General features: G+C 35.6%; 1 protein-coding gene across 1 annotated transcript in view; it reads left to right on the top strand.

Annotated features, from left to right (window-relative positions):
- Positions 1–26,301, top strand: part of LOC113110584 (inactive N-acetylated-alpha-linked acidic dipeptidase-like protein 2) — a 45,350-nt gene extending 19,049 nt beyond the window's left edge. The window contains exons 4-6 of the mRNA XM_026274708.1: positions 12,960–13,053; positions 16,563–16,761; positions 25,480–26,301. Coding sequence (XP_026130493.1) covers positions 12,960–13,053; positions 16,563–16,761; positions 25,480–25,666 — 480 coding nt within the window. The 3' untranslated portion in view covers positions 25,667–26,301. The remainder of the gene's footprint in view (positions 1–12,959; positions 13,054–16,562; positions 16,762–25,479) is intronic.
- Positions 26,302–26,520: the final 219 nt, after the last annotated feature.

Raw genomic sequence — 26,520 nt, 5'->3', positions numbered from 1 at the left:
CACAGTTTTCATTTTTGTGTGAACTATTCCTTTAAATAGCAATGGTGGGAACACAAAGAGATGGAAGATAATTTGGTTCTTTAGAAAAGAGCACCGTAAGTTGATGAATTACATATGGAAAGATTGCAGCACAGGACATGTCAAAGCTCATTGAAGTGATTTAATCATGAAAGACAATGTGCCAACTCGAGTCTACTGCCTCCAGCCTCAGCGGTGCTGTCCCTGTATAGCTGCACTCACTGTGTGTGTAACAGATGTGGCTTTTGTCCGCTGGGATGGGAGACAGGGAGTGAGAAGACTGAGAGATGATAAAGAGATGAGATGATGAGGTAATGGAAAGATTCTCAACACTGCTTAACACCTCAGTCAGCCATGCAGAGGATCTCATGAAGTATCTGTTGTGATGATTTGCTTTTCTGAACTGGCATTGTATTATTTCCCACAGCAGAGACAAATCACCAAAGAGACCTCAGCCGACATTCGAAGTTTGCTGAAAATAATAGTTTGAGTTAGGCTGTACTCACACTAGGCACAGTTGCCTTGAACCGAGTGTGATTAACCCCTCACCCTCCCCACACTGGCCTGTATATCACTCACACTGCATGTATACCACACCCAAACCCAACCGAGCAGTGACCTGGCCGACCTCTACCAACCAGGCTAGGGCCGGCTAAACAAACCACGCCGAAGCGCGGCAAAGAACGCTCACGCTAGTCAAACAAACCAGGCTTTGGGGGTGAAACACACTCGGGCGTGAGTACACCCTCAGTCGCCATTATGAAAAGCATGCTGGATGATTTGTAAAATATCTTTCTTCTGTGTTTCAAGGCATGAAGAGGTTACTATTGTTTGTTCAAGTATGAGCACTTTTGGAGTTTTAAATAAAAAGCTTCTTTTTTTGTGGATGGAATGATAGTGTAAATTACTGTTATTTAAGTTCTATATTAACTTTTATAGTATAAAATTAGAGACTCTTTGGCTCATTAGAGCTAAATTCAAGAATTTTATGTATCCTAAATGCACACAATTAAATAAAATGTTCTTGTTGTTTTTTTTTTTTCATAATTTCAGCATGTAGAATGAAATGTAGAAAAAAAACTCACAAGTGACATTTTCTTTTCAAAGTTCATGTGCAAATATGTGTGTTATATTTGTTATATTTAATAACATTCTGTCATGTAATAACAGCGGTGGAAATTACATTTTTAACAAAAAATAAATAATAAAATCTTTTAGTTTTAATAAAAATCTAAACACGGAATATTGAAGTGCACAAAGTGCAAAAGAAGCAGCTTATTAAAAATCAACTAATGATGACAGATTTTTCAATTTTAAAATGGTTTCTTTGCTGAAAAGGTCTCTTGATCTTTTAAAGAGCTGCTTCTAAGAAATGAGTTTCTTCTGGGTTGCCATTTAGATTCTTGTATGACAAAATTTGCAAAAGATTAATCAGAAGTTCCCATCAGTCTGTTTAATAACTCCTAGACGCTGTCTATCTGTAAACCCTCTACATCAGTCTCTCGTTTAGACAGCCACAAAGTCTTTCAATCTGGTTTTTCAGTCTGTTCTGTCTAGATTAATTTTGCTGATAGTCATTTATTGGTTTCTCAGTCAAGATGAGTCTGAATAGTTAGACACACAAAGGCTAAATTTGGCACATGGCTGTGCTTTTCCCTCTTCATTTACCTGTAGATGAACTGGATGTGTAAATCATTCCATCTAGGAACACGAACGATGTCTTCATTGGATGTTTATGAAAGAGCAAATTACTGCACTTCTCCAGTTTTGCTTCTTTTGTTTGTATCCCACTTTTGAATGTTTTGATATGGATGTTTTACAGTAGATAATCTTGACCAGTTGGAGAAATCAGATTTTTCAAGTCATTGGCAGATTAACAAAATGCTGAAATTTTCATGTTATCTCCCCAAACAAGGAGTGTGATTGGTTCCCTCCACCTCCTCTGCACCCCAGCACTGGCAGCATATCAGGAGGAGTTTATCGCCCCCTAATACATAAAATGACGAGATGTCAAGTCAAGTAATTTTCCCAGACACTCCTGGGCTTAACCCAGCGTTTGGATGTTCTCTTCATGTTCACTGGTTTGTCCCAAGCGTGGTGAAGACTCATGGCTCATCCATCACTGCTGCTGATTAAAAAGCCCTCTGTACTTTTGAGGCCTTTTTGCTGAAAAGTTGAAAACTAAAATCGAGATGATACAGTGCGACACTGGGAGCCTGCCTGGCAGTTTCTGAGGACAAATTTGCCTATCCTTTCAAAACATGTTATTGCTTTGACTGCCCCCATTTTACCTTATTTCCTTTATGAAAAGAAGGTTCATGCATATTAAAAAAAAATTTCCCCCTTTTGTATGAATTAAACATTTTAAATCCCAAATGGAGCAATGTCGATGTAATTAAAATTAAGTTGCATATTTTTTACCTTAAAATAATATTACAGATATTGTATACTATTATTTTAATATAATTTTCTAAGTTATATACTGACATTGATCTCAATTCAATTCAAACTACCATTTAAAAGATTTTGAACAGAAAGAGTTTTAATGTTTTTAAAGAATTCACTTCTGCTCACCAAGCCTGCATTTATTTGATCAAAAATACAGCAAAAGCATTAATATAGTGAAACATTGTTACTATTTTAAATAACTTTTTTCTAATTGAATAAATTTTAAAATGGAATTTATTCCTGTGATTTTTAAAGCTGAATTTTTAGATTCATTACTCCAGTCATGATCCTTCAGAAATCATTCTAATAGCCTGATTTGTTGCTCAAAAAACATTTATCATCATCATCATCATCATCATTATTATTTTTATTATTATTATGTTGAGAACAGCTAAGTAGATTTTTTTTTTCAGGTTTCTTTGATGAATAGAAAGTTCAGATCACTTTTGATCAATTTAATGCATTTTTGCTAAATAAAAATAATACTTTCTATATAAAAAAGAATACTAACTTCAAGATTTTGAAAGGTATAGTGTATAATGTTGAAAAAGCTTTCTATTTCAGATAAATGCTGATCTTTGGATCTTTCTATTCATCAAAGAATCCTGAAAAAATTTACTCAATTGTTTTAAATATTAATAATAATCATAATAAAATGTTTTGTGAACAGTGAAACAGCATATTAGAATGATTTCTCCAAAATAACGTGACACTGAACTGAACACTGGAATGAAGTATATGTAATGTGTGTAAATATACATAAATATGCAAATATACATAATAGATATATATATATATATATATATATATATATATATATATATATATATATATAGTTTCTCACTGTCTTCACAGCTCTGAGGCATGCAAAGTATATATATATATATATATATATATATATATATATATATATATATATATTAGATCAATAGCAATATATATATATATAGAGAGAGAGAGAGATTTTATTGCTGTTGACAATCAAGTTCAGTTTCAATGCTGGTTACAAGAAGAAACTCAGGAAACCTCACCTGACCTTCGTACTGAATAGTTTTGGTTTCAAATGTCATTTTCAACTTTTTTGACTTTGTTTTGAATGGAACCACGTAGCATTGCATCTTGTATTTTGTCAGGTCTACCGATAGACTTTTTTATTCTGTATAAATAATTTCTGAGCACAGAAGCCCTTTGAAGCAAACGATCACTTCTCTTTTCTTTCACGTCGCTTTTTCTTTATTATTTTTATTTTTTTACTTTGTTAGTCATTTTGTTTTTGAAGTCCCACAAAAGCCAATTAAGTGCATCTATAATGATGCAAAATGGCATGTAATTTGAAGCAGTTAGAAAACAAATGCAAATCTAAAATGCAGACATGGGTGTGTGCTATCCGTGTATTCCATAGGGACCGCGGTTTCTCACTGTCTTCACAGCTCTGAGGCATGCAAAGTTTCTGAGAACATCAGTAATTAAAAATTAACACATCATAACACACCAAGCCAGCTAATCTGTGCATTTGTAACATAGCATAAACTTGAGTCTACTATTTCCCCCATTAATAAGCAGGCTCCATCTGTGTACTATGAATACATTACAGGCTGATTGAAATGTTCTGAGCAGGGTCACAGCAGTCATAAAATGATGGTTTAGTCGCACTTTAACTTTTAGAGAGAAAAAATTATTTGTAGCAAATAAACACTAAATTAATTTAATGATGGATAGAAAACATGTCTACAAAAAATAATAGCGATCAGATCATGGCTACACTGAAAAAAAAATACAAATCAGTGTCAATCTAGCTTTTCAGGAAAAATATTTAAACATTCAAAAAACAAGATTGGAATTGCTTGGAAAGCAAAAAAAATAAGTCACAAATCTGAGTACAATTTATTTCTGATAAGTGAAACCTCAAAGTTAACTTTTATCCTTTAATTTTCTAATTGCAAAAAGCTGTATTGCAGCTCTGGCTTTTAACCACCTAAACATGTATCACCGATATGTCATTAAGTGCTTGAGTTCTTAGAAAACTCTTACTGTTGTTTTAACATCACATTCCATTGATGTGTGCTCACAATGCTTCAGTACAAGATGTCACATTTGAATGTTTAGTCTCTAATTCATTGATTCAAGAGATTTAATGTCTGATTTAATGTATTTAAACACTGTAACACTTTAGAAATTAAAGTTAAAAGTGAAATTTAATAGCAACATTTTAGGTTTTACAGATTTAAATTAACAGTAAAAATGTAATTAACTGCTATAATGTTAAAGTACCAACCTACAGAATTATTATTTATTCATTTTTTTTATTTTTTTTATTATGATATTACTTTATAATATACTGACATGTGAAAATGAGAAATTTGAATAAGAATCTAAGTTCATTACATGTAGCTTTTCTATAAGCTGAGCTAAATAGTAATATATAGACAGGGCACACAGCATCATGCACAAGCAACACACACACACACAAACACATACACACACACACACACACACACACACACACAAATGTCATGGTAACACAAAGAAAACATATGAAAAGAAAAAAATAGGTAACACAATAAACAACATCAAATCTGAAGTGTCACTCAAGGAATTCTGGGAATGTCACTTTAAATTTTTCACTGTAAATTACAAAAAAAGTGTCACTTCTACAAACTGTAAATTTAGCAGTATTTTACTGTAAAACTACATTAAATGTCCTGTGCGATTTATTACCGTTTTTCGCCATATATAGAAAGGGAAATTATAATTAACCAATTTACATATTACAAATTAATTATACATAATTATACACAATCTAGTTATATAACATTTTGAAATAAATTGAAGAATATAATGATTTAAGTTTAAATAATGGTATATAATTTTTATGTCTCATAAATCTGTTAATCTGGTTTGAAATAAACAATTATTAACAGTTAAATCCATTCTTTGTCTTTGAATCCAAACACAGAACTCTGTTCAACATATGCGGCACTCTAATTAGCTTTTAATAATGAAAAATATGCTTGCGGAATGGGAAAATTGCAAGCTTCTAAGTTGAAATGAATCTTTGCTATAGCAGGAAGCATAATTGGTTTCAGCATCTGGCAGATGTTTGTCATGAATTAATCTCTCCCCAGTTTACTGTTCAATAAGCACTCGCACATTACTCTTTTTGCTCAATGGTTTTCCCATTTTCCGCTGGTCATTGCTACACTTTTTTAGTATGTGTGTTTGTTGAAATTTTGCCTGGCTGAATAAAACATTACTTAAGCTCCTTTTCAATGCCCTCTAATTACCCATTTACATATAAAATCACAGAGCTTCAATTCGTAGTTGACAATTTTCATAATCTGCCAGTTCCTAGCAAAAACAGAAGGTTTAAAGGCTGAATTCATGCACAACATCATGGATGAATGACCCACCAGACACAACACAAACATGCTTTCTCCGTTTACAGCTTGACGGTCATGTCGCTCATTGAGAATTTAATATAATGTAAATCAGTTGTCACATAAGCCCCTAAGACCCATGATACACAATAATGCAAGTCTCTGTTGAATAACTGGTATGCATTCCAAGACAATACGCTCACACCACAAAAAAAAAAGCATCTTTTATGTTCACAAAACCTTTTCTACCTGCATATTTAGTTGTTGGGTTGTTGTTTTTTTCATTCATTGTTAACTCTTGACACACGGTACCATCTGGAAGCTTAATGACAGAAGCAGAAGGCCACTTGACGAGAGATTTGTCTTCCCCTTACATATTGCAGGAATAAATTTGACTGACAGTGGTCATTAAGGCATTGATTCATTAAATGCCATGTGGTCAGCTCTGAGTTTTAGTACTTCATTGCTGTGCAAAGCTTTAAAAGCTGCTTGAATTGTGAGGATCATTGAATCAGTTCTTTTATAAGAAGCATCTGTCATGCTGGATCTTTGTTCAGACGGTTTTTGTATATTAATTTTGCAACATTTTAGTTTAAATGGAAGTGCATATAATATATAAATTGTATCATGTATTGTTGTCTACATATAACAAAAATGTCATGAGGTTTTGTAATAATGTTCTGATGATATTTTTGGAAGTCTAACAAGTTGCCCATTTCTCCAAATGCTTGTACCAAACATTGCTGAGCACAACTTATACTACACTCATATGTGAACTTCAGAATATAGACATTAAAAACATAAATATTAAATAATCACAAAAAAAAAAAAAAAATCTCACTGTAACCAATAAAAAATAAATATATTATATACATATATCACATTAATTCATCCAACCCCTGTTTATGCTGCATTTAAGTTAGTTGAGCAGCGAAGTTTAACTTTTATTTTAGTATGTTTTAATTACCCTCATTCATTATCATCATAAAGTGCATTTTTTTAATCTGGTTTTTGTTATCGTAGATCAAAAAAACAAAACAAAAAAAATCAACCAAACTGATTTGCACGGTATGAATATTTAATGGCATTCTTAAAAATAATAATAATAATAATATTCACAGGACTTTTTTAGTTTAAAATCTAGTGACTTTGTAACCATTATTTTGAATACTTTTTGAGACCCTAAATTATATAATTTCCTGGCATTCATTAAAGTCTGATGCTATTAAAAATAATGTAGATCTTCCAGCAGATTACAGATGTAAAGATCAACACACCGCTTTTGATTCGATTATTTATTATTAGACCCTTTGTATGTTAAAATATTAGTTCTTAAATAACTAAACCCTGCAACAGAATAATTTATCTTCTTCTAGTCTGTCAGATCTGATGGGTAAATCCCACAGTACATGTGCACTTCCAAATCACAACATGCCTGACCTCATTGTTAATACTCGCCCGGAGTATTAACAGAACAATGAGACATGGGAAACAAACACCCTTCAGTCTGGTTTTGAGATCAGACACAGGCCTGTCTCTGTGCTGTGAATCAGTGTTCAGCCATTCATCAGTCAGGCTGAGGCGCTCAGAGGGAGCCCTCTGCTGTCAATAATCCCCCGCCTCCACTGCTCCCGCCTGTCTCTAATGTACACAAATATATTCCCCTGCAAAGCCCTGCAGTACCAATATGTCCTAGAGCAAAAGGCAAGCTGAAGATTGAAAAACAAGGGTGTGCACGTGTGCTCGCTCACACAAATACACACTGACAGTCTTTGTAAATGCCACGAGAGATTACAAAGGACAAAAAGGCTTAATGCTAAAGATAACAGTTGAATGTAAATAGGAAAGTGCTGATATCTATCAAAAATGAGCATGCTTATAAAAATGTGGACTCATTGGGGTTTGATGTCAAAATGTGCAGACTGAATTAGCTGTCGTAATTCCTGATGAGTTGTTTACATGCAGAGGAAAATTGGGCCAATGGACAAAAACGTGTGTGTGCCAATCAGGTTGCGCTTAACTGTTGGTTTTACCAAACATAAAACAAATATATATATAGTAGTGCTGTCAAAATTAGCGCGTTAACGCATTCGATTAATTTGAAATATTTAACGCGTTAAAAAAAAATAACGCAATTAACGCGGTTGCAGTTTTTTTTATTTCCAGTTGTGGCCTATGTGTGTTCAACGTGCAAAGAAATATGGATAAGACCAAGGAAGGACTTTTAGACGGAAAGTTTCAGTATAAAACTCTGCCGGATTACTCTTCAGTCTGCCACAAGAAACAGCAACATTAAAATCATGAACTCAAATGTCATTGTTTAAAAAACAAAAAAAACAATGACTGTAACAGTGCGTAAATCAGACCTTTCTGTAATGCTAACGTTAATAAGCTTAAACGAAAATTACGAAATAATTGTGTAGCGGAGTATTTTTTGTACACAGTGCCGCGAACTGTCAATCACTCCTGTACGCGTGCATCACTGTCCTCCTCGCAGCTGCAGCAACTTGCGCTCTCTCTCTTCATCAAGCTTTAAAACAAAAAGGGGACAAAAAGATCATATTGTCTTTGTGCATAGGCTATAGATTAATTAGATAAATGAATATCTAAATTTGTGCCTTGCCGTCTATGGTATTTTTTTAGAACTTAGAAAAAAGATGCTGCAGCCAATGAGCAGCCAGCGGGGTCTGGCTGCAGGACGACTCAACCTCCGCAGACAGTTTTAATGTTTATCAGACAATAAATACTCAAGATTTTGCTTTAGTATAACTCACAACGAGTTTCACACACCTTCTCCGGCCACGATGAGTTGTTGACACTTAACAGTGGGAAAAGCGACACATGCGCTATTCACTTGTATAACTTAAGGGTGAATGGGTAATGTAGTTTCTGCTCTGGGTGGGATGAATTAGGAAGCTTGCATTGTGAAAGGCGCTCTGAAAATCGGCAGTGCAGGTAAAAGATTAAAACCTCTATTAAAACAGATGTCCAAATGAGTGTACCGGTACGCTACAAGCACGTTCTGGGCGCACGGAGAGGTGGCGGTACGCTCAAGAGCTATATTTGGAAGTGGCGGTACTGAGTACCGGTGCGTACCGGCCCACTTAAAGCACTGGCAATGACTATACTTTGGAATTTTTTGCAGTCCACTTAGAATTCAACATGGAAATCATTTTTGTTTTTTATTGGCATTGATTGTTTTGAAATTCAAATGGTACTTACATGCCTGTGTTTTTATTTCTGTAATAAATATGGCTTTCAAGCCAACAGTTAATTTGGAGGATATTGATGGTTTATTGCAGGTATGTTGTTTACATGAGAAAATCTGTGTTACAAGTTAAACAAAAATTCCAATAAACAATCATATTTTGAATTTAAATAGTTTCTTTTTCTTGAGTTTACATTAATTATTAACATTTTACATTTACATATCAAAAAAGTTTCAGTCTTTTAATTGCGATTAATTAGTTAATTTTTTTTAATCGTTTGACAGCACTAATATATAGGTGTTATCTGTGGTTTTGTAGGGACTTTAATAGTGGAATGGAATATTTTTGTGATATATGTGGTACTTTAGAGACATAATAATAAAATATCAAATGTTTAGTGGTATCTGGGGTCCTGTAGGGACATTAATAATAATACAATTTTTTAATATAAAATTATAATGATAAAATTAAATGTTTTTGTGACATCTGTGGTATAGAGACATTAATAATAATAATATTTTTTACCTTCGAGACCGTAATAACATAAAATGTATATTTCTTTCCTGCTAATAGCTCAATTTGAATCTCTCTCTCTCTCTCTCTCTCTCTCTCTCTCTCTCTCTCTCAATATATATATATATATACAGTATATATTCGTCTTTTGTCATTTAAAGACGCTGACAGCAGCCACTTCTTAACATGTGCATCTGTTCACCACCATAAAGTGTCTGCAGATGGCAACTGATGTCGTAGATGATGAAATTTGCCAACACATTTCTAAACAACTTTGTGAAAGTCTGGAGTGAAGGAATCCAACAGCAGAATGTAGATGATGCGAATGTAGTTATGCAGTAGTATTAGAACCAGTTGAATGTGTGATGGTCCTCATCTCTACTGCCTTTTTCTTGTAGGTTATAGGTTTCTGCCACCCAATAGAAAGACAGAAGAGAAGAACTAAAGAGCATCTCCAGGAATGATGCTATAAATAAAAATTCAGCTTTTGGGTTCAGGCACATTCTGTAGATTAATGCTCTCTCTGCTGAAATCAATGCTGGAATCTCTCTGTCCATGATGGATTCCACGTCAAACCAACTTACACTTAAGGGCTTTAATAAGAAAGAAAAAACATAAATAAATAGGAGAACAAGAAAATGTATGATTTTGATGAATTGCAGTTACGGAAAATGTCAGGTGTTTCAGCATCATTTTTTGGCTTTTACATTAGCAGGAACATTTTAAAAAGAGTTTAATGAAAATGGCTCAGCAATATGTACTTAATATAATTTTGGTAACACTTTACTTTAAAGGGTTGGTTCACCCAGATAGCAAAATTATGTAATTAATAACTTACCCTCATGTTGTTTCAAACCCGTAAAACCTCCATTTATCTTTGGAACACAGTTTAAGATATTTTAGATTTAGTCCGAGAGCTCTCAGTCCCTCCATTGAAGCTGTGTGTACGGTATACTGTCCATGTCCAGAAAGGTAAGAAAAACATCATCAAAGTAGTCCATGTGACATCAGAGGGTCAGTTAGAATTTTTTGAAGCATCGAAAATACTTTTTGGTCCAAAAATAGCAAAAACAACAACTTTATTCAGCATTGTCTTCTCTTCCGTGTGTGTTGTGAGAGAGAGTTTAAATCAAAGCAGCTGGATATCCGGTTCGCAAACGAATCATACAGTTCACCAAATCGAACTGAATCGTTTTAAACTGTTCGCATCTCTAATACACATTAATCCACAAATGACTTAAACTGTTAACTTTTTTAACTGTTAACTTTTTTTAATTTACGTCTCGGTTACATATGGTAACCCTCGTTCCCTGAAGGAGGGAACAGAGACGTCACGTCCCGTCGCCACGGTTGCTGTACCGCCGCTGAGCTGCAAGGTCTCCGGCTCGGCTCCTCAGCGAAAGCCTGGTATGCATGCCAATGTGCATTGGCTCATTTAGTTTACAGTGGAAGTAGATTAGTCTATCGAAGCGATATCCCAGTTTCGACAGTCATCAACGTGATGTCTCCGTTCCCTCCTTCAGGGAACGAGGGTTACCATATGTAACAGAGATGTTACAATTATTAATGAGATTGTAAAATGCATTATAAGGTGCATTACAAGGCATAATTAATGAATGCATTAAAACTACTTTTATAATCCACTATACGTAAAGTTTTTAGGTAAAGTGTTTCCATAATTTTATTTAAAAATCCTGGTTCTTGCTCTTGTACATCCATTCACCAAACCATCTGCCCACTTTTTCCAAACAGCTTATCCCGTGTAGGGATGCAGGTTGCTCTTGTTTATTCTACACAGTAAAATAATAAATTAATTTTAATGTACTTATGATGTTTAAAGGGCATTTATTTTGGGGTTTCCCACTGAGCCATGGTCCTCATATGGGTGATATAAGTTTATGCTCATCTCTCAGTATCTTGATCTTTAAAACAATTTTTTTTTAAAAAGTAATAGAACATTTTTATAATATATAAATGTCTTTACTGTTGCTTTTCATCAATAAATTGCGGCCTTGCTGAGTAAATGTATTATTTTTTTTATTTTTTATTTACACCAATGTTTTGAATATAAGTTTATTACGGTTTACACAAAAGTAGCTGTTTTGAGTACTGATGATAATAAAAAGAATATTTTCAACATGAGATTAGCATATTAGAATGATCATGTGACACATTATAAATGATCATGTGACACTGAAGACTGGTTTAATGATGCTGAAAATTCAGCTTTGCCATCACAGAAATCAATAACATTTTAAAACGCATTAAATAGAAAGTAAAGTACCATAGTTTTAGAATACAATATTATTATACTATACAAAAGTACTTTACTGTATTTTTAATCAAATAAATTCATCCATGGTGATATAGAAATATTGTATTATACAAGAGCTGACCTGTGTTCACTGTATATTTAATGGTTGAATGAGATGTAGCTTTCACAGAGGTCAGACAGAGGGGACACTTACCATATGATAAAACCACAGTCGATACATGTTTAAGCTGTGCAGTTTCCCTGCCTGTGTGTTAACCCCATACATGATGTGAAGGGATGGTAGGAGAATCAATAACGTTTGATCAGTGAGCACTGTGGATGCAGGAAAAGCTTAGTACAGATCTTACTGACTGCACAATTACAATTAGCCATCAAAAGCCACTGCAGAAAGAAACAGAATCCAATCGAAATCAATAGAAGAGTGTCAGAAAGATAAGATGGAATGTAACCAATAATTATGCTTCAGCGCTGAAAGACTGGAAGCATAAAAATGCTCTTGTTATCTAAGCCCATTAGAAAGAAGCACTGTGGGAATTAAAACATAAATATCGGTGTTGTACAATCCATTGCTAAAAGAATGGAAGAAGAATGTTCACCTAAAGTGCCTCAGATTTTGAGCCAAATTAATAAATCAATAGTAGTTTTACAATAGTTGCATAATTGAACTTAAAAATTGAGTGATATTTCTTTTGAAATATTATAAGCAGTTTCCCATAAAATATTATGAAATTGAAATATTGCAATTTAAAGTAAAACAGTCTATTTAAAAGTGTGTCTTCAGTGTCACATGATCATTTTGATATGTGGTTTTGCTGCTCAAGAAACATTTCTTATTATTATTAATGTTGAAAACAGTTATGCTGCATAATCCATTTGTTGAAACCCTGAATACAAGACAAATAAAAAGATAATTAAAACATTAATAAAGAATAATAAAAATAAATATTTAGACGTTTGGTTTTGGTGATAGTGTAGTGACAATGCTTGAATATTTTTTTTGTGATGTTGGTTATTTTAAAGACAATATTAACATAATAAAATCAGTCAGTCAATCGATAAATAATCAATAAATTGACTTGGCAGAGTTTTGGTTGAGCTTTTTGTCTTTTATTGATTTAGATCACAGCCGAGGCCATCCTGCGACTTGCTACGGATCCCGTTCTTCCATTTTACCCTTTGGATATCGCTCTTGATGTTCAGAACAAACTCAAAGGTAAGACTGCACCTTTGAAAACTTATTTTACAATTTACTTTCCTAATGAATTTATAACACAATTACAGTATGTTGGCAGAACTTCTGGAAGTTTAAGGCTGTTACAAGCTGGATCTGCTCTGTGTCAGTCCTGACTCCTCCCATAAAGATGAGTAATGCAGAAATCATCTGTTTGGGTGAACCTATCGATCTTCCATTCACAGTTTAAAAGGGGCGCTGAAAGAATGATCTTGATTTCTGCATTTGTTAAATTCAAACTGGTGCCAGCCATTTCTAAGTGCTCGGATCAAATGGGTTTATAAGCTTCAGACCTGATTGGCCATCGCTCTGGCACTTTTTTTTTAATAAAGAGCTTTACCTTAGATGGGGAACAAAAAGGGAGAAAATTCCCAGAAGCGGAAAACGCTTTATACTTTCTACTTCATCAGAGCCAAAGAAACCCAGAGGTAGTAATGAGCTTTTGACCGGCTTTTATTTCCAAATGTTCTCTACATTTTCAAAGTCTTGCAGAATTGGATTTCAGAGATTCAAATAACATTAAATGATTATACAGTGGCTCGCAGGTATGCCGTTTTTCACCTCTGCAGAGAGACATCGAGGGCTTCTCCTCTGAATCTGTTCTGGCTCTCTGCTGGAGCGATGCTCCTTTGTGTTTAAATATTCATGAACACTGAGAAGAGGACAGGTGAGAAATGTAATTGCCACATAATCCTGCCACATGAAGACAGACTGCAAAGCCCTTAATGCTGTGCAGTATTGACATTTCACCAGACCCGTGCCAAACACTCGTGTCCAATCTTTTGTTTTACTGTCTCGGCTGCAGCGGGGCTGAAGGACTGACGCATTGCACGCCTGAGAAAATCCCACAGATGCTTCATCAAGGCATTTTCACTGTCGCTGTTTGGGATAGAAGACATCCAAAATATTTTTGATCCCACATTTTATTACGTACTGGCACTTCCAGCGGTTTCCTGACAGATATACCCTGATCTGAAGTCTGTTCTGTGTAATTTGGAGGCTGAAGGAATGAAGTCTCCTCCAGATGTTGAGTTAAACCTTGTGATCTCATTGTACCTTTGTCAGGTATAAAAGCACATTCAAGTGGCTAGAAGCATAACTGGAATATATATATATGGCAGGATAAACTCATCAAGATCTTGGATGACCTGGTGGTAATTTTTGAACTATTCTTTTTAGATTTTTATGTTTAGTTTTTTTCTTCCAATTTACTGACAGCCTGCTTTAGCTGTTTTATAAACTTTCACAATAAAATCCTTTCTGGAAAAAGTTGTCTTTGAATGCATCTTGTTTGAAACCCCACTGGTACAGGCAGATGTTTTGGGGGGGTGTCAAGCTTTTTTAAGCTTTTGCCACAAACATTGCATTTTTAAAGTGTGTCAATAGTCCAGAAAGAATCTTGAGAACGCTGCATCCCTTTGTGCTCCGTCTCGCTGTACAACTCGCTGTGAAATGCATTTGCATTATGCAAACACACACACACACACACACACACAGATATTGATGTATCAAATAATATGTAAATGTATAAATTAAAAATAGAGTAACAAGCTATGTGTTAATTTCATGTTTGCATGTGTGTCTTGTGGGTGTCTGGTATGATATTACTATAGTTGCTTTCCCACATCTGTCTTTTCTGAAGCCTTTGGCACAAATATGGAACTTTGAAGTGATATGCATTTCGTCATTTGTGAAATTGTAAACCTCGGTTGAGTTGGTGACAGTTTCACTGGGTCTTCTGCTGTCTGTGTTACAGTGAGTGATGAGTTACAGCAGTCCTACTGCAGGGAGTGCTTTTCATTCTGCAGAGAAAGACAGAAAGAAGGAGACAGTGTGTGTGTTCAAGTTTGTAGATTTTTTTCCTTCTGTTTACTTAAAAGTTTTGCATATCCTCCAAAGAATCGAAATATATTCATATTCTCCAATGATACCCATCACTCAATCAAGTTGGGATTTGAACTGCTAGAATTACCTAGAAATCATCATTGTTGAGTCAGATTTGAAACTTTGTGAAATCCCTGTGAAATATGATTTTTGTAGAATTTGATTTAACAGATTTATCCATAGTTGAACTTTATTTAACATATAAATCAACGTACCTTGTTTTAACCACATTCTAAGGCAGTATCACATCATTTGCTTACAAGACAATCCCATAAAGCATTGCGCCAACATTAGTGATTTTAATTAGGAAAAATTGGGAAATGAAAATCAATCGATCAAATTTAAGATGACAGACGGGGCAGAAAATATTGTAAGTATTACACACAAAAACACTATTTTGAGTATATATATACAATTTTGAACACTTAGGATAAATTAAATAATCCGAAAAAAAAAAAAAAAAAAACATTTAAAATGTTTTAAGGGTACTTCTTTAAAGCATGACCGAAGATTATTAAAACATAGTAATGTTTAAAATGTACATAAATGTGTGAGACAGTCATGAAATTGTCCTTCCTTTAAGTAAATTTAAGGACTGTTATTTATATTACATTAACTGCATGTAGATTACATAAAATGTTAACATGAAATCTCAAGTGCTATTTATGTCAAATGCTGTCTATGTATATAGAATTGCCTCCAATAAGTGAATATTACTGTTTTCAGAATAAGTGTGCTTCCGTTTTGTTAACAACAAAATTTAGATTTTAGTAAATGCCACTTCCGCTTGAAAATCAGTGAAATAATCTTCAACTAAGCAACATTATGAACAAGCCTGTTAATATGCACACCCACCCGCCACAGACCTGGCATTATCTTTGAGAGGTTGAACAGTTCTTAACAGCTTCTTCTTAGCACATGATAGAAGCATGCTTGAGTAAGCAAGTTGAAAGATATATATAAGAAATGTGTCAGTTTTTAAATGTATTCTTTTGAATTCCAGCCCTAAATGCTATACTGACACTATACTATATTTGCAGTCACATCACATTTTTTTAACACATACCTTGTTAAATTGGATGAATATGCATGTTTTCGACTCATTTGTTAGCTTTTGTTTCCGGGCAAATGGAGGTATGCCAGGGGTGCATCTTTTGTTTAGCATAGATTTGGCGTTAAATACTATGCTGTTTAATTTTGAGGGCCAGTGCTCTGCTGGAGTTTTGAGGGTTGCACTTAAGCTGTCATAACAGTTGCTGCTAACAAGAAGTGAAGTCAAGTGCAGAGCCGAAGGGTGCGTCTGAGACGATTAGGAGCATGACGATGAAGTGAAATGAGATAAAAGCTGTTTTGAGTGACAGGGAGGTGTATTTAATAGCTACTGCAATGCATTAAGCCCAATTTGTCCATCCATGTTATTCTGCATAAAAATGACAAGAATTATGATTTTTGGTGCCTGGAGCTATTGTGCTAAATTTGATGTCGAGTTAAAAATGGAAAGTCATCCAATCAAGGTTATTGCTGTTAACGAACCGGAGCATATTTTGCAAGGAAATATTGTTTCAGACATACTTGAATATCCATAATACTTGTCTTATATTTTTCAGATGACCCACTGTGCCGGCAGGACCTGCTAAATGTGGCTGCATCTTTGAGAGACAACTCAGCATTCTTCCAATCTGAGGTCATGCGTCCTGCCAATGACCCCAAAGAGAGAGATCCCGCTCACGTACGCATGCTCAACGACGTCCTACGAGACCTGGAAAAAAGCTTCCTTATCCCAAACCCACCTCTTGGCTTTTACAGGTAACTGTTGGCTTACAATATTGCATACGTGGAACATAAACGACGCTTTAAAGAATCCAAAAATTTTCATAACATGAATTCCCTTTCAGTTTGTCACACTCAATTTCATGTCGGTGACTGATGAATTGGGATAACGCTTCGATAAACCAATCTACTTTGAGTGTAAACTAAATGAGCCAATGCACATTGGCATGCAGTTATTACTACTTCCTGTTGTGTTGCAAGTGGCCATCTCCCCTGTGCACCTCAGCAATAAGAGAGCATTTCCTAAAGAGCATATTTCTCTAAAAGAGATCCACGGGTGTGGCTTTATAAAGATGATGGATCGTCCTTAAAAGGATGCCGTTTCACCCGTGCGTTTCTGAGTGTTATCCCAAAATGGGATATCGCTTCGATAGACCAATCTACTTCGAGTGTAAACTAAACGAGCCAATGCACACTGGCATCCAATTATTGCATCAGGCCACCCCAAGCTACCAATCATCCATCCTCGAGGCCTCGGACGCGGTGGAGGATTCCACTCGAGCCCTAACCTCTCGATGGCCCGGGAAAGCATAAGCTGTCATCTCCGGATCCGATTCAGGCTTTCTTACCATCCTGGAGGGTGGCATCTTGGGCAAATCTTTATCAGAGAGCTCTCCCACCGATGCAGAGATCGATTGAAGGTGCTGGAGGAGTCGTCTTTATAAAGACGCACCAGTGGAGCTCTTTTAGAGAAACATGCATTTTAGGAAATGCTCTCTTAGTGCTGAGGCACACAGGAGATGGCCGCATATTATATATCTTATTATATTATACTCACGCTGTGATCAGCGGTAGCTGGATGCAATAATTGCATGCCAGTGTGCATTGGCTCGTTTAGTTTACACTCTTAAGTAGATTGGTGTATCGAAGCGATATCCCAACTCGTCGGTCACCGACGTGACATCTTCATTCCCTCCTTCAGGGAACGAAGGTTACCAAATGTAACTGAGACGATCTTTCATGCAAAGCTCACGTGATGTACTGTATCATATAAGTTTCAGAGGAAGCGAAAAGAGGTGAAACATGTGGTGGAAACTTTGATGTACCTGACAACAGAGCGGTATTAATTATTGAGTGTTTGGGGTGAGTGAAAGCTGAAAAAGTTTCTTGTGAGAACAGATAAAGAGAGTTGGTACGTGCAAAACCTGCAAACTTTTTGTCAAAGACTTTACGGAAAACAAAAAAGGTAGCAAATATTGCTCAAGACCTCTCACACAGGTTTACCAAGAAGTCTGTGTCTTTACAATCTAGGAGTGTGATCATGCTTTAAAGACTTGAAGCATCTTGTAGAAAGCATAAATTAAATAAAGATGTAATATATTTTTTCTATGCCTTCATCTTCGAAAGCCTTTGAAAAGTGTTTGCATTCAGACAAGGAACCAAAAATGATCTGTTAAGTTTGACAGTATTTAAACTTTTGACAGGATAACATTCATGTTGAAATTCATGATGAAATGGATGGATTTGGTATACATTTAATATATTGATGAACAAGTAATCTACTGTTCCAGTTATTACTTACCCTTAAAATCTGCTATTTTGTACTTGATATTACAGCTAATTTTAGAATTAAGAACAAAGCTCATTGCAATTGAGTGCTATGTTGCGTTGTTGGTTGGACTAAGCAACTGCAGCATCTTGCTTTGAAAAGTGTTGCACGTTGAGCTGAATTTGTAATCACCATGCACCTGGCAGAGCGGTGGACTGTTTATCTGAAATAACTCTAATTACTTAAAGAAAAAGTTTACTCAAAAATAAAAGCTGTTTGGATCAACTATTCCAAAAGGAACCTGCTTGTGTTTTTGTTGGGGAATGAATGATGACATCACTTCCACATGGTCTAGTGGGGCAGATGCTGTTGAGAGACATGCAATTTGCATCTCTGCCAAATTTTGTTACCACAGACATGAGTGTCGGAAACACTGCCTCATCTTGAAAATGAAACGATAAAAAAAAAAAGAATAAGTAAAATAAAATTGCCTGCTTCCTCGCAGAGCTGCTGTAATATTGAGCTACAGTGTAGAAATGCTCATTTCGTAGTATGACAATTATATTGCATTTGCAAAAAGCTGTACTGGCTCTTTATTTTATATTTGTATGGTACAGATACAGTTTATAAAGAACTGCCTCCAGGTTCATAAAAAATGAATGATCGTAAAGATTATTAGTTGTTCATCGTGAAAGACCATAATTAGCACAAGATTATAGTTGAAGTCTATGGGAATTTATTAGCCTTTATAGTCCCATGATACCCCTAAGGGGGATTTGTGGGTCGATGAACTGAAGTAACCATCATTTAGCCATTGTGCTGATGTCTTCAGTTTCTGCCGTCGCTGGGATTCCACGATTCAACAATGCAGGTCAATAAGTCAAGAATATTTATATATACAAAAACATCTAAGTGTGTAGTGTGTCCTTTATTAAATCCAATGTTATGGTTGTTGTTGTCCTGGTTGTTCTTGAGCCATGATTAGGTGCTTGAAAATATAAAGAGGAGTGAACAAAGGGTCAAGCACAATGTAGGCCTGCATTACGGAGTTAATGGTTTCTTTAGACCTTCTCAGTGGAAGAGATATGGATCTCAAAACAACAGGACTTTTGCCAGAAATACATGGTAAAACACTATTGCAGGTACGCACACAAATCATCTCGCAGGGAATAGAAGTAAATCCCTCAGTCAACTGTGATTCACTCCTCAGCTCAGCAGAATAAAATGCTGATCTTCAGCCAGTGTCCTCAAACACTCCTTTTCAGATCTCCACTCACCACGGCGTTGGCTGTTGGTGATGTGACAATAAAAGCGATTTGCTTTGATAAGATTCAACAGGGATTTACCAATGCATCTCTGTTGTTGATAGGAACTGTGTTGCAGCTTGAGCCATAATGGAGTGGCCGGCGATCCATAATAGACGTTCTGATTATTTCTACTTTTTGTGTTTGGGTGAATGCTTGTTTGATCTTCCATAGATCCTCAAGGTCCATGACACACCCTGGGTGCTGCATTTCTGCTCTGACTTTTTTTTCTTGACACTGCTGTCGCTGTCGTTGGTTTTGCTAATCTGGACTGAAGGAGGGCCCTGTTATTATCAAAGCAACAAGCAATTGTAATCAGCGGCAATCAGTGTGTCCTGGAGTGGTTTTTATTAAATTAACAGAAGATGAAGTGCGGGGAGACTCGTCAGGGTACCTGCTCATTATCTCTCTTTGGGTTCTGGCCTGTGAGCATTAACACCCTCTCACCGATCTTCACTGTTTCACCCCCTGTGTTTTATACACTTGTCTCTCTGTTTATTAATCAGTTTTATCCAGTGAATTGAAGAATTGAAAATATGTTTTGCTTTTTACGATACAGGCAATCCCAGTTCCCCCAAAATTACAATTTTGTTGATGTACACATTCTCATGTCATTGCAAAACCTATGACTTACTTTCTCCTGTGGAACACAACAGCAGACGTTTAGCAGCAGGTTCATGCTGTTCTGTTCCATATAAGGAGTGCATAGTGACTAAGGGTTGGTAAGCTTCAGTATAATATACAGTAACAAAAAACACTCTCACAGTATCATAAAAGTGACCCATATGACTATATTCCACATCTTCCGAAACCATATGAAAGCTTTTATATTACAGATTAAAATGTAAGTCATTGTTCACTAAAACAAATCTTCTCCGCTTGTGTAACTCTCTAATATCTTTCAAATACGTTGTCTGACTGTGTCATCCCATATAATTTTGGCATCACTGATACCCTTGAGCATTTTATAATCAGTCATGGTGTGTCAAATTGAAATGTGCTCATATTCAAATAAACAATTGATGTTTGAAGGCTACAGCCTACATTTCGGTAGTTATCTCATATAAAGTTATCAGATGCCTTCAGGATATGTGGATTGTAGCACACAGGTTATCAATGTATTTTATGGAACTTTTTTTTTAGAACTTGACAGTGCAACCTGATCGCATGATGCAAACATACCTGTGGGAACTTTTTACACACTGATAAGTACACATCAATGCGGATTCCAACAGTTATTAACTCTAGAGGCATAAAACAGTGAGTACTTTTAATCGTTTTCATACGCAGTTATAATTACAGCACCATGTTTTGCTTTCTGGTCATAACAAGCTTGATTGGTAGCTCAGCCAGCATGGAATTGGACTTATGAATTGGATGTTGAATCCTTGGGTATGAATCCAGTGAAAACATGACTCACAAGCATAGACAGTAAAAGAAATGGACATAGCCACCCCATTGGAACTCAATTGAGACAAGTGAAGCCCATTTTTAGCGTTTTTAGCACTTCCGTTTCTGACGCGCAGACTCAAACTAAGCTTGATGGCGTCAGCATCCTGTCTGACAGATGTAGATCTTCTAGTAGCTGTGCGTGCAAACTAACATCGTTAATCTTGCAGAGACGGCGAGCTTGAGCGGGGAGTTCTTTGGCGTGAGTGAGCAGGAGTAAATATTCTGATTAATTATTTTGTATAGTATTTTAAAATGTAACGCCAGTATGCCATATTAAGTTAATTGCCTGCAAGCTTCTCCTCCTGTCTGTACGGTAATGCGACAGAGAGTCGAATGGTTATGAGGCAATCGTTAACCTATTTTTACAAAAACGGGGCCATAATGTAATATAGAAGGTAATGGAGCCCTTTATACATTGTCGTGTATCTTTAGAAATAAATAATGGACAAACGGAGTCTTTAAATGCCTCACATGTAAAGTTATTCGCTGTCAAAGTGACGCCAAAATGAATGGGAGTCAATGGGAATGCTAACGCAAGTGAAGTTCTGCTACAAGATGGCGGCACGCGGCCGGAGAAAACGGTCATTGTATAAAATATACGTCATATTTACATTAATCTATTATGGCGAAAAAAACACATAGCACCACTTAGCGTGGACATTTCACATTGAATGCGTCACGAAATGTATATGATGTTACGTATTGTGAATCTTACAAAAAAGATCCCACACGTACATTTTTCGTCAAGGTGTGATGGTCCATGGACATCCTTTTTATGACATAAATCCCAAAAGTAAATTTATATTGGTTTGAAATGGTAAATAAATCGTAAAACAAAAAGTTAACTTTTGTCAACTTTTTGTTGTGTTATTATTGAGCACGCTTGTCAAACATTAGTGTTCCTTCGGTGTCAGGGTGCAGGTAAGAGTTTGACCTCACTAGCACTCACAGACCCTCTGGAGGGTTTGTTCCTGCAGATAAAACAAACGCCAATATGCAGTAGATATGGAAAAGATAGTATCTGGACCCATGCAGGGGACACCGCTGTGTACGTTAAACTCAATTTGTAGCTGCTGTGTAGGAAAACTCTTTCTCCATTAAAAACAAAGTATATGTTGTTACCTGGGAGCCCAGATCAATATCTCAAAGATTTCATGCAGAGTTATATAGGAAGACCTCTAGCAAAAATTGCTGCAAAAAAGATATGACTGAAATTATAAAAAAGGGACAAGACTTGAAAAATGAACAACCTGCACTACTTGTCATTGTGGGTCAGTAGTTTAATTGGTCTTATGTTGCTTCTAAAGATCTGGATTGTGGAACTTGTGCTTTTGGCAAAGGTGTTTTAACTTTGTAATGTAATGTTGAAAACCTTTAAACCCGGTAACTTTAATGACTGTCCAAAGAGGGGAGGTGTTGTAGAATAACTCACAGCTGTTCACACAGAACAGTATTTCAGTGGACCCTTGACTGTTATCAACAGCAATTAAATAAAAATGAACTATAGTTTAGATTATAATAAATGCATTTAAAGTATGCTCTTTGTACACTTAAATGGCTTTTTATTTAATAAATATTATGTGCATGTGCAGTTATATATACTTTACAACTCATAATAATTGTAGTAAGTACAGTATGTGCTTCTAACAAAAATATGAGGTATATATATATATATATTAGGGGTGTAACGATACGCGTATTCGTATTGAACCGTTCGGTACGACGCTTTCGGTTCGGTACGCGGTACGCATTATGTATACCGAACGGTTCGTTGGAGTAATTAATTATATTTGAAAAAAAAAAAAAAAAGAGAGAGAAAGAAATATAATGATATGCGTTCAACAAGGTAGCCCAATAACCCAAACAACGTAACAGGCAACGCCCCTGACACTCCCGAAGAAGAAAAAAAACACCATCTTACATGTTTATGTTAGGCTACTCAGCAGGCGCTCGCTCACTCAGTACGCGCTGAAGGCTCGTTGCAAAATAGCCAATGCGTTTAACAGACTAGAAATGAGAAGATCCTCCAATAACCAACAGGTCTGGTGTTTGGGTGCACTTTGGATTCCCTTTAAGCTATAATGGTGATGGCAAGAGAGTGGTGGATAAAAAAACAACGGTATGTCGTATCTGCTACATGACAGGGTACACCAGCGGGATTACAAAAAAAAAAAAAAAAAAAAAAAAACAGCGGGAATATCTGGGATATATGCTCAGTACTATCTGGGAAAAGACGAAAAAAAGGAGAAACATGCACGCAGCAAACTATCCCTGCAGCATTTAGACACTATAGCTTACAGGGAATCCAACCCAAACACCAGACCTGTTGGTTATTTTAGGATCTTATATTTCTGGTCTGTTAAATGCATTAGACATTTTGCAACGAGCCTTCAGCGCGTACTGAGTGAGCGAGCGCCTTAGGGGCCGTTCACATATCGCTCCTAAAAACGCATGGAAAACGCTAAGCGCGTCTTTCTCCTCCTTTCCAAAGCGCTCGGGCAGAAGCGCTCATGAGGCGTCTGTCTTTGCTAAGCAACAATGACGTGCTCTCTCCATGAGACGCGGAAATTTCAGCGAAGGATAAATGGATTTGCAGCTCTAAAAATCGCTTGCAGTAGCTCTGCTACTGAATTTATTTCAAAATTGCAATCCATATACAACTATGATCAGCTGTTCCTTCATCTTGGCTGAGCTCTCAACGTTGTTACGGGAAAGGATGAAGCTGATTGGTTGGTTCTTGTCACATGACCCGCGGTGCGCTTGCGGCATTCTGAAAAGTTGAGATGTTTTTACATTTTGCTGTATCTAAAACGTATCGAACCGAACCGAACCGAACCGTGACATCAGTGTATCGTATCGAACCGAACCGTGAATTTTGTGAACCGTTACACCCCTAATATATATATATATATATATATATATATATATATATATATATATATATATATATATACCTTCCAGTTAGCAAGTTCATTATAAAGTTTGCATTCTGAAGGTCACAGGCTCTTTCTCAACTTCAGTCGATCTGTTAACAGGTAAAGAATTACCTCGTTTATTACGGTCAGGTGTGTGAAGCTGGTTAAAACACTCTAAAAACAGAAATCAATGCATGACCCTGAACCGTGAAGAAAATAGCCCATATACTGTAAGTCTGTTAATATTGTCATGCAAGAGTTCGGTTGATTTCTATGTGGTTGCTCCAAGGTTGTTTTAAGACACGTTGGTATTGATTTTATTTAGTATTTATGCTCTGTGTTATATCTGAACATAGGTACAGTACATGAAAACATACAAGTCGTTACGTATTTTCCTCTTACTGTAGCACCTCTCATTTCCTTGGACAGTCATGTGAACTGAATGCATGATGAAAGGCATATGTGGCATATCCTAAATCTAGATTATTTTAATCTTAAAGCAAAGATAGGGTAGATTAGCATTGGCAACCATCTAGAAAGAGAACAGAGCCCCAGCCTGAAGAAACAAATAATGATTCAGTTCAGTTGTTTCCAAAAATTACATTTCTCAAACTGGGGTTCACAAACCCTGAGATATTTGAACTTTTTCACATTTTGATTTTTGTTGCATTAATAAATAATTAATAAATATTTCAAGGGGTGAGAACCAGATGGTCATCAATTTTACAGGAGAGCCAAAACAAAAATTTACTATAGTTTGATTTTATTTTGTGTACTGATTTCAGTCTTTTATATTTAAAAAGTGTATACACATGGATGAAGTAATTTTCTCCTTTTTGGCAGCAATGTTTTATTCAATGTGTGTATAAAAACATGGGTGCATCTGCTGACAATTTTATGAGTTTAAAAGAAATAACTATCCATTTTGATATAATTAAATATCAAAAAATTAAAAATATATTTATTTCTATACTATCATTTCTATACTAAGAAATAACAATCCATTGTGATCAAATTAAATATCACATCAGAATAGTTAATTGAATATAGTTAATTTTACTGAAATGGTAATCTTAGTCACTTAACAATTTGGCCGAATGGTGAAAAATAAATATACATAAATATAATTAATTTTATATCAGTTAGTATCGAGAGATATGTCAGTAATACTGTCATGCAGTACTTTTTATTAATTCATTTTTAATGTTGTTTTATGTTTTAATGAAATATTGCTATTGTTTGAATTAACTGTATTATTAGTATTTATGTTACTTTATTATTTTAATTTGTTTGTTAATAATTGTATTTGTTGTTATTCATGTTTTTATTTATATTTTGAAATAACTGTTTATTAACTGTATTTTTATGAACGTCAATATGAATATCAATAATATACGTTTTTGTATTTTTACTATTCTTTTTGTGGTTTATTTGAGTGTATTATTATTTTAATTTTATTAATAATGTTATTTGAATTTTAACTTTGCGTGTTCTATTTGAAGAGCCAACTCTCTTTGGTTTCTCTCTCACACAGGAACATTCTCTATTGCTTGAGCAGACAATCTCCACGCTTCTCAATCCTGAAGGATGCCCTGGAAGTCCCCTGGCACAACAGCGTCAACCAGTCCCTGACTCTGGTAACCAGTGCCATCAGTTCAGCAGACAAACTCATAGAAAGTGGACTTGACCTGTTTGAGAATGAAAATGACATCCCGCAATGACATCTGAAAAGAGAACACACCTTACGGCGTCAGAATATGACACAATCCAGAGATCCCCTGGTCGACACAGAGGTTTCAAAGGGATCTGAAGACACTTTGAGAAATAGAGGGTATCGTTATTAAGTGCACTATTAACCTGAGGTTCACTTGAGGAGTTTCTTCAGGCCAATACTAAGTTATTGTTTTTGTTCCTCTAATGATGTTCAAAAATGGATCTAGAAAGATTGATGACAAAAGAGTCAGGGAGCTCGCAGGGTCGAGACTTTTTGTTCTGGGGAAAAATACCAGCAGGTTTATCACTTATATTTCCAATCACACAAACCCAAGAGGACGACTGGAGGTCAGGACTCAAAGCAGGTTCAACTTGATGTTTGAAACACATTTCAAAATGTTTTTAGGATATATGTTTTTTGGTTAATAATACTAAGACTAGTCCACCATTTTTTTCAAATGGCAAGCAATGGCCTTTGAATAAGGAGAAATGCTGTGACTCGAAATCAACGAGTCAGATGTGATAATGCAGAATATGCTAATGTACTAATACTGATACTGTCTGATTGAAAAGAGAAAGCTGAAAGGAAGTTACTGTGACAGTCTCTCAGGGGTGTTTGTTTCAGAATCTGTAGAAAAAATAGGAACTGCAGGTAAACCACTTTAAAGTTGAACTAAGAGAGCATGAGTCAACAAACCAAGAATTCAGGGTAATGATTGTTCTGATACAAAAAAAAAGCATTTAGGCAATACAGTAGTGGTATAGTTTGTAATGTACTAATAGCTTTGTATATGAAAGTAGTCATAGTATTTTAGTTTATAGGTCATAAATTCAAGGTGAACAGAGGCAAGTCTTTAAGAGG

The sequence above is a fragment of the Carassius auratus genome, chromosome 11 (assembly GCF_003368295.1).
Source record: "Carassius auratus strain Wakin chromosome 11, ASM336829v1, whole genome shotgun sequence".
NCBI classification, from domain to species: domain Eukaryota; kingdom Metazoa; phylum Chordata; class Actinopteri; order Cypriniformes; family Cyprinidae; genus Carassius; species Carassius auratus.
Note: the sequence above shows the minus strand (reverse complement) of the source record. Positions and strands in the feature narration are given on the sequence as shown.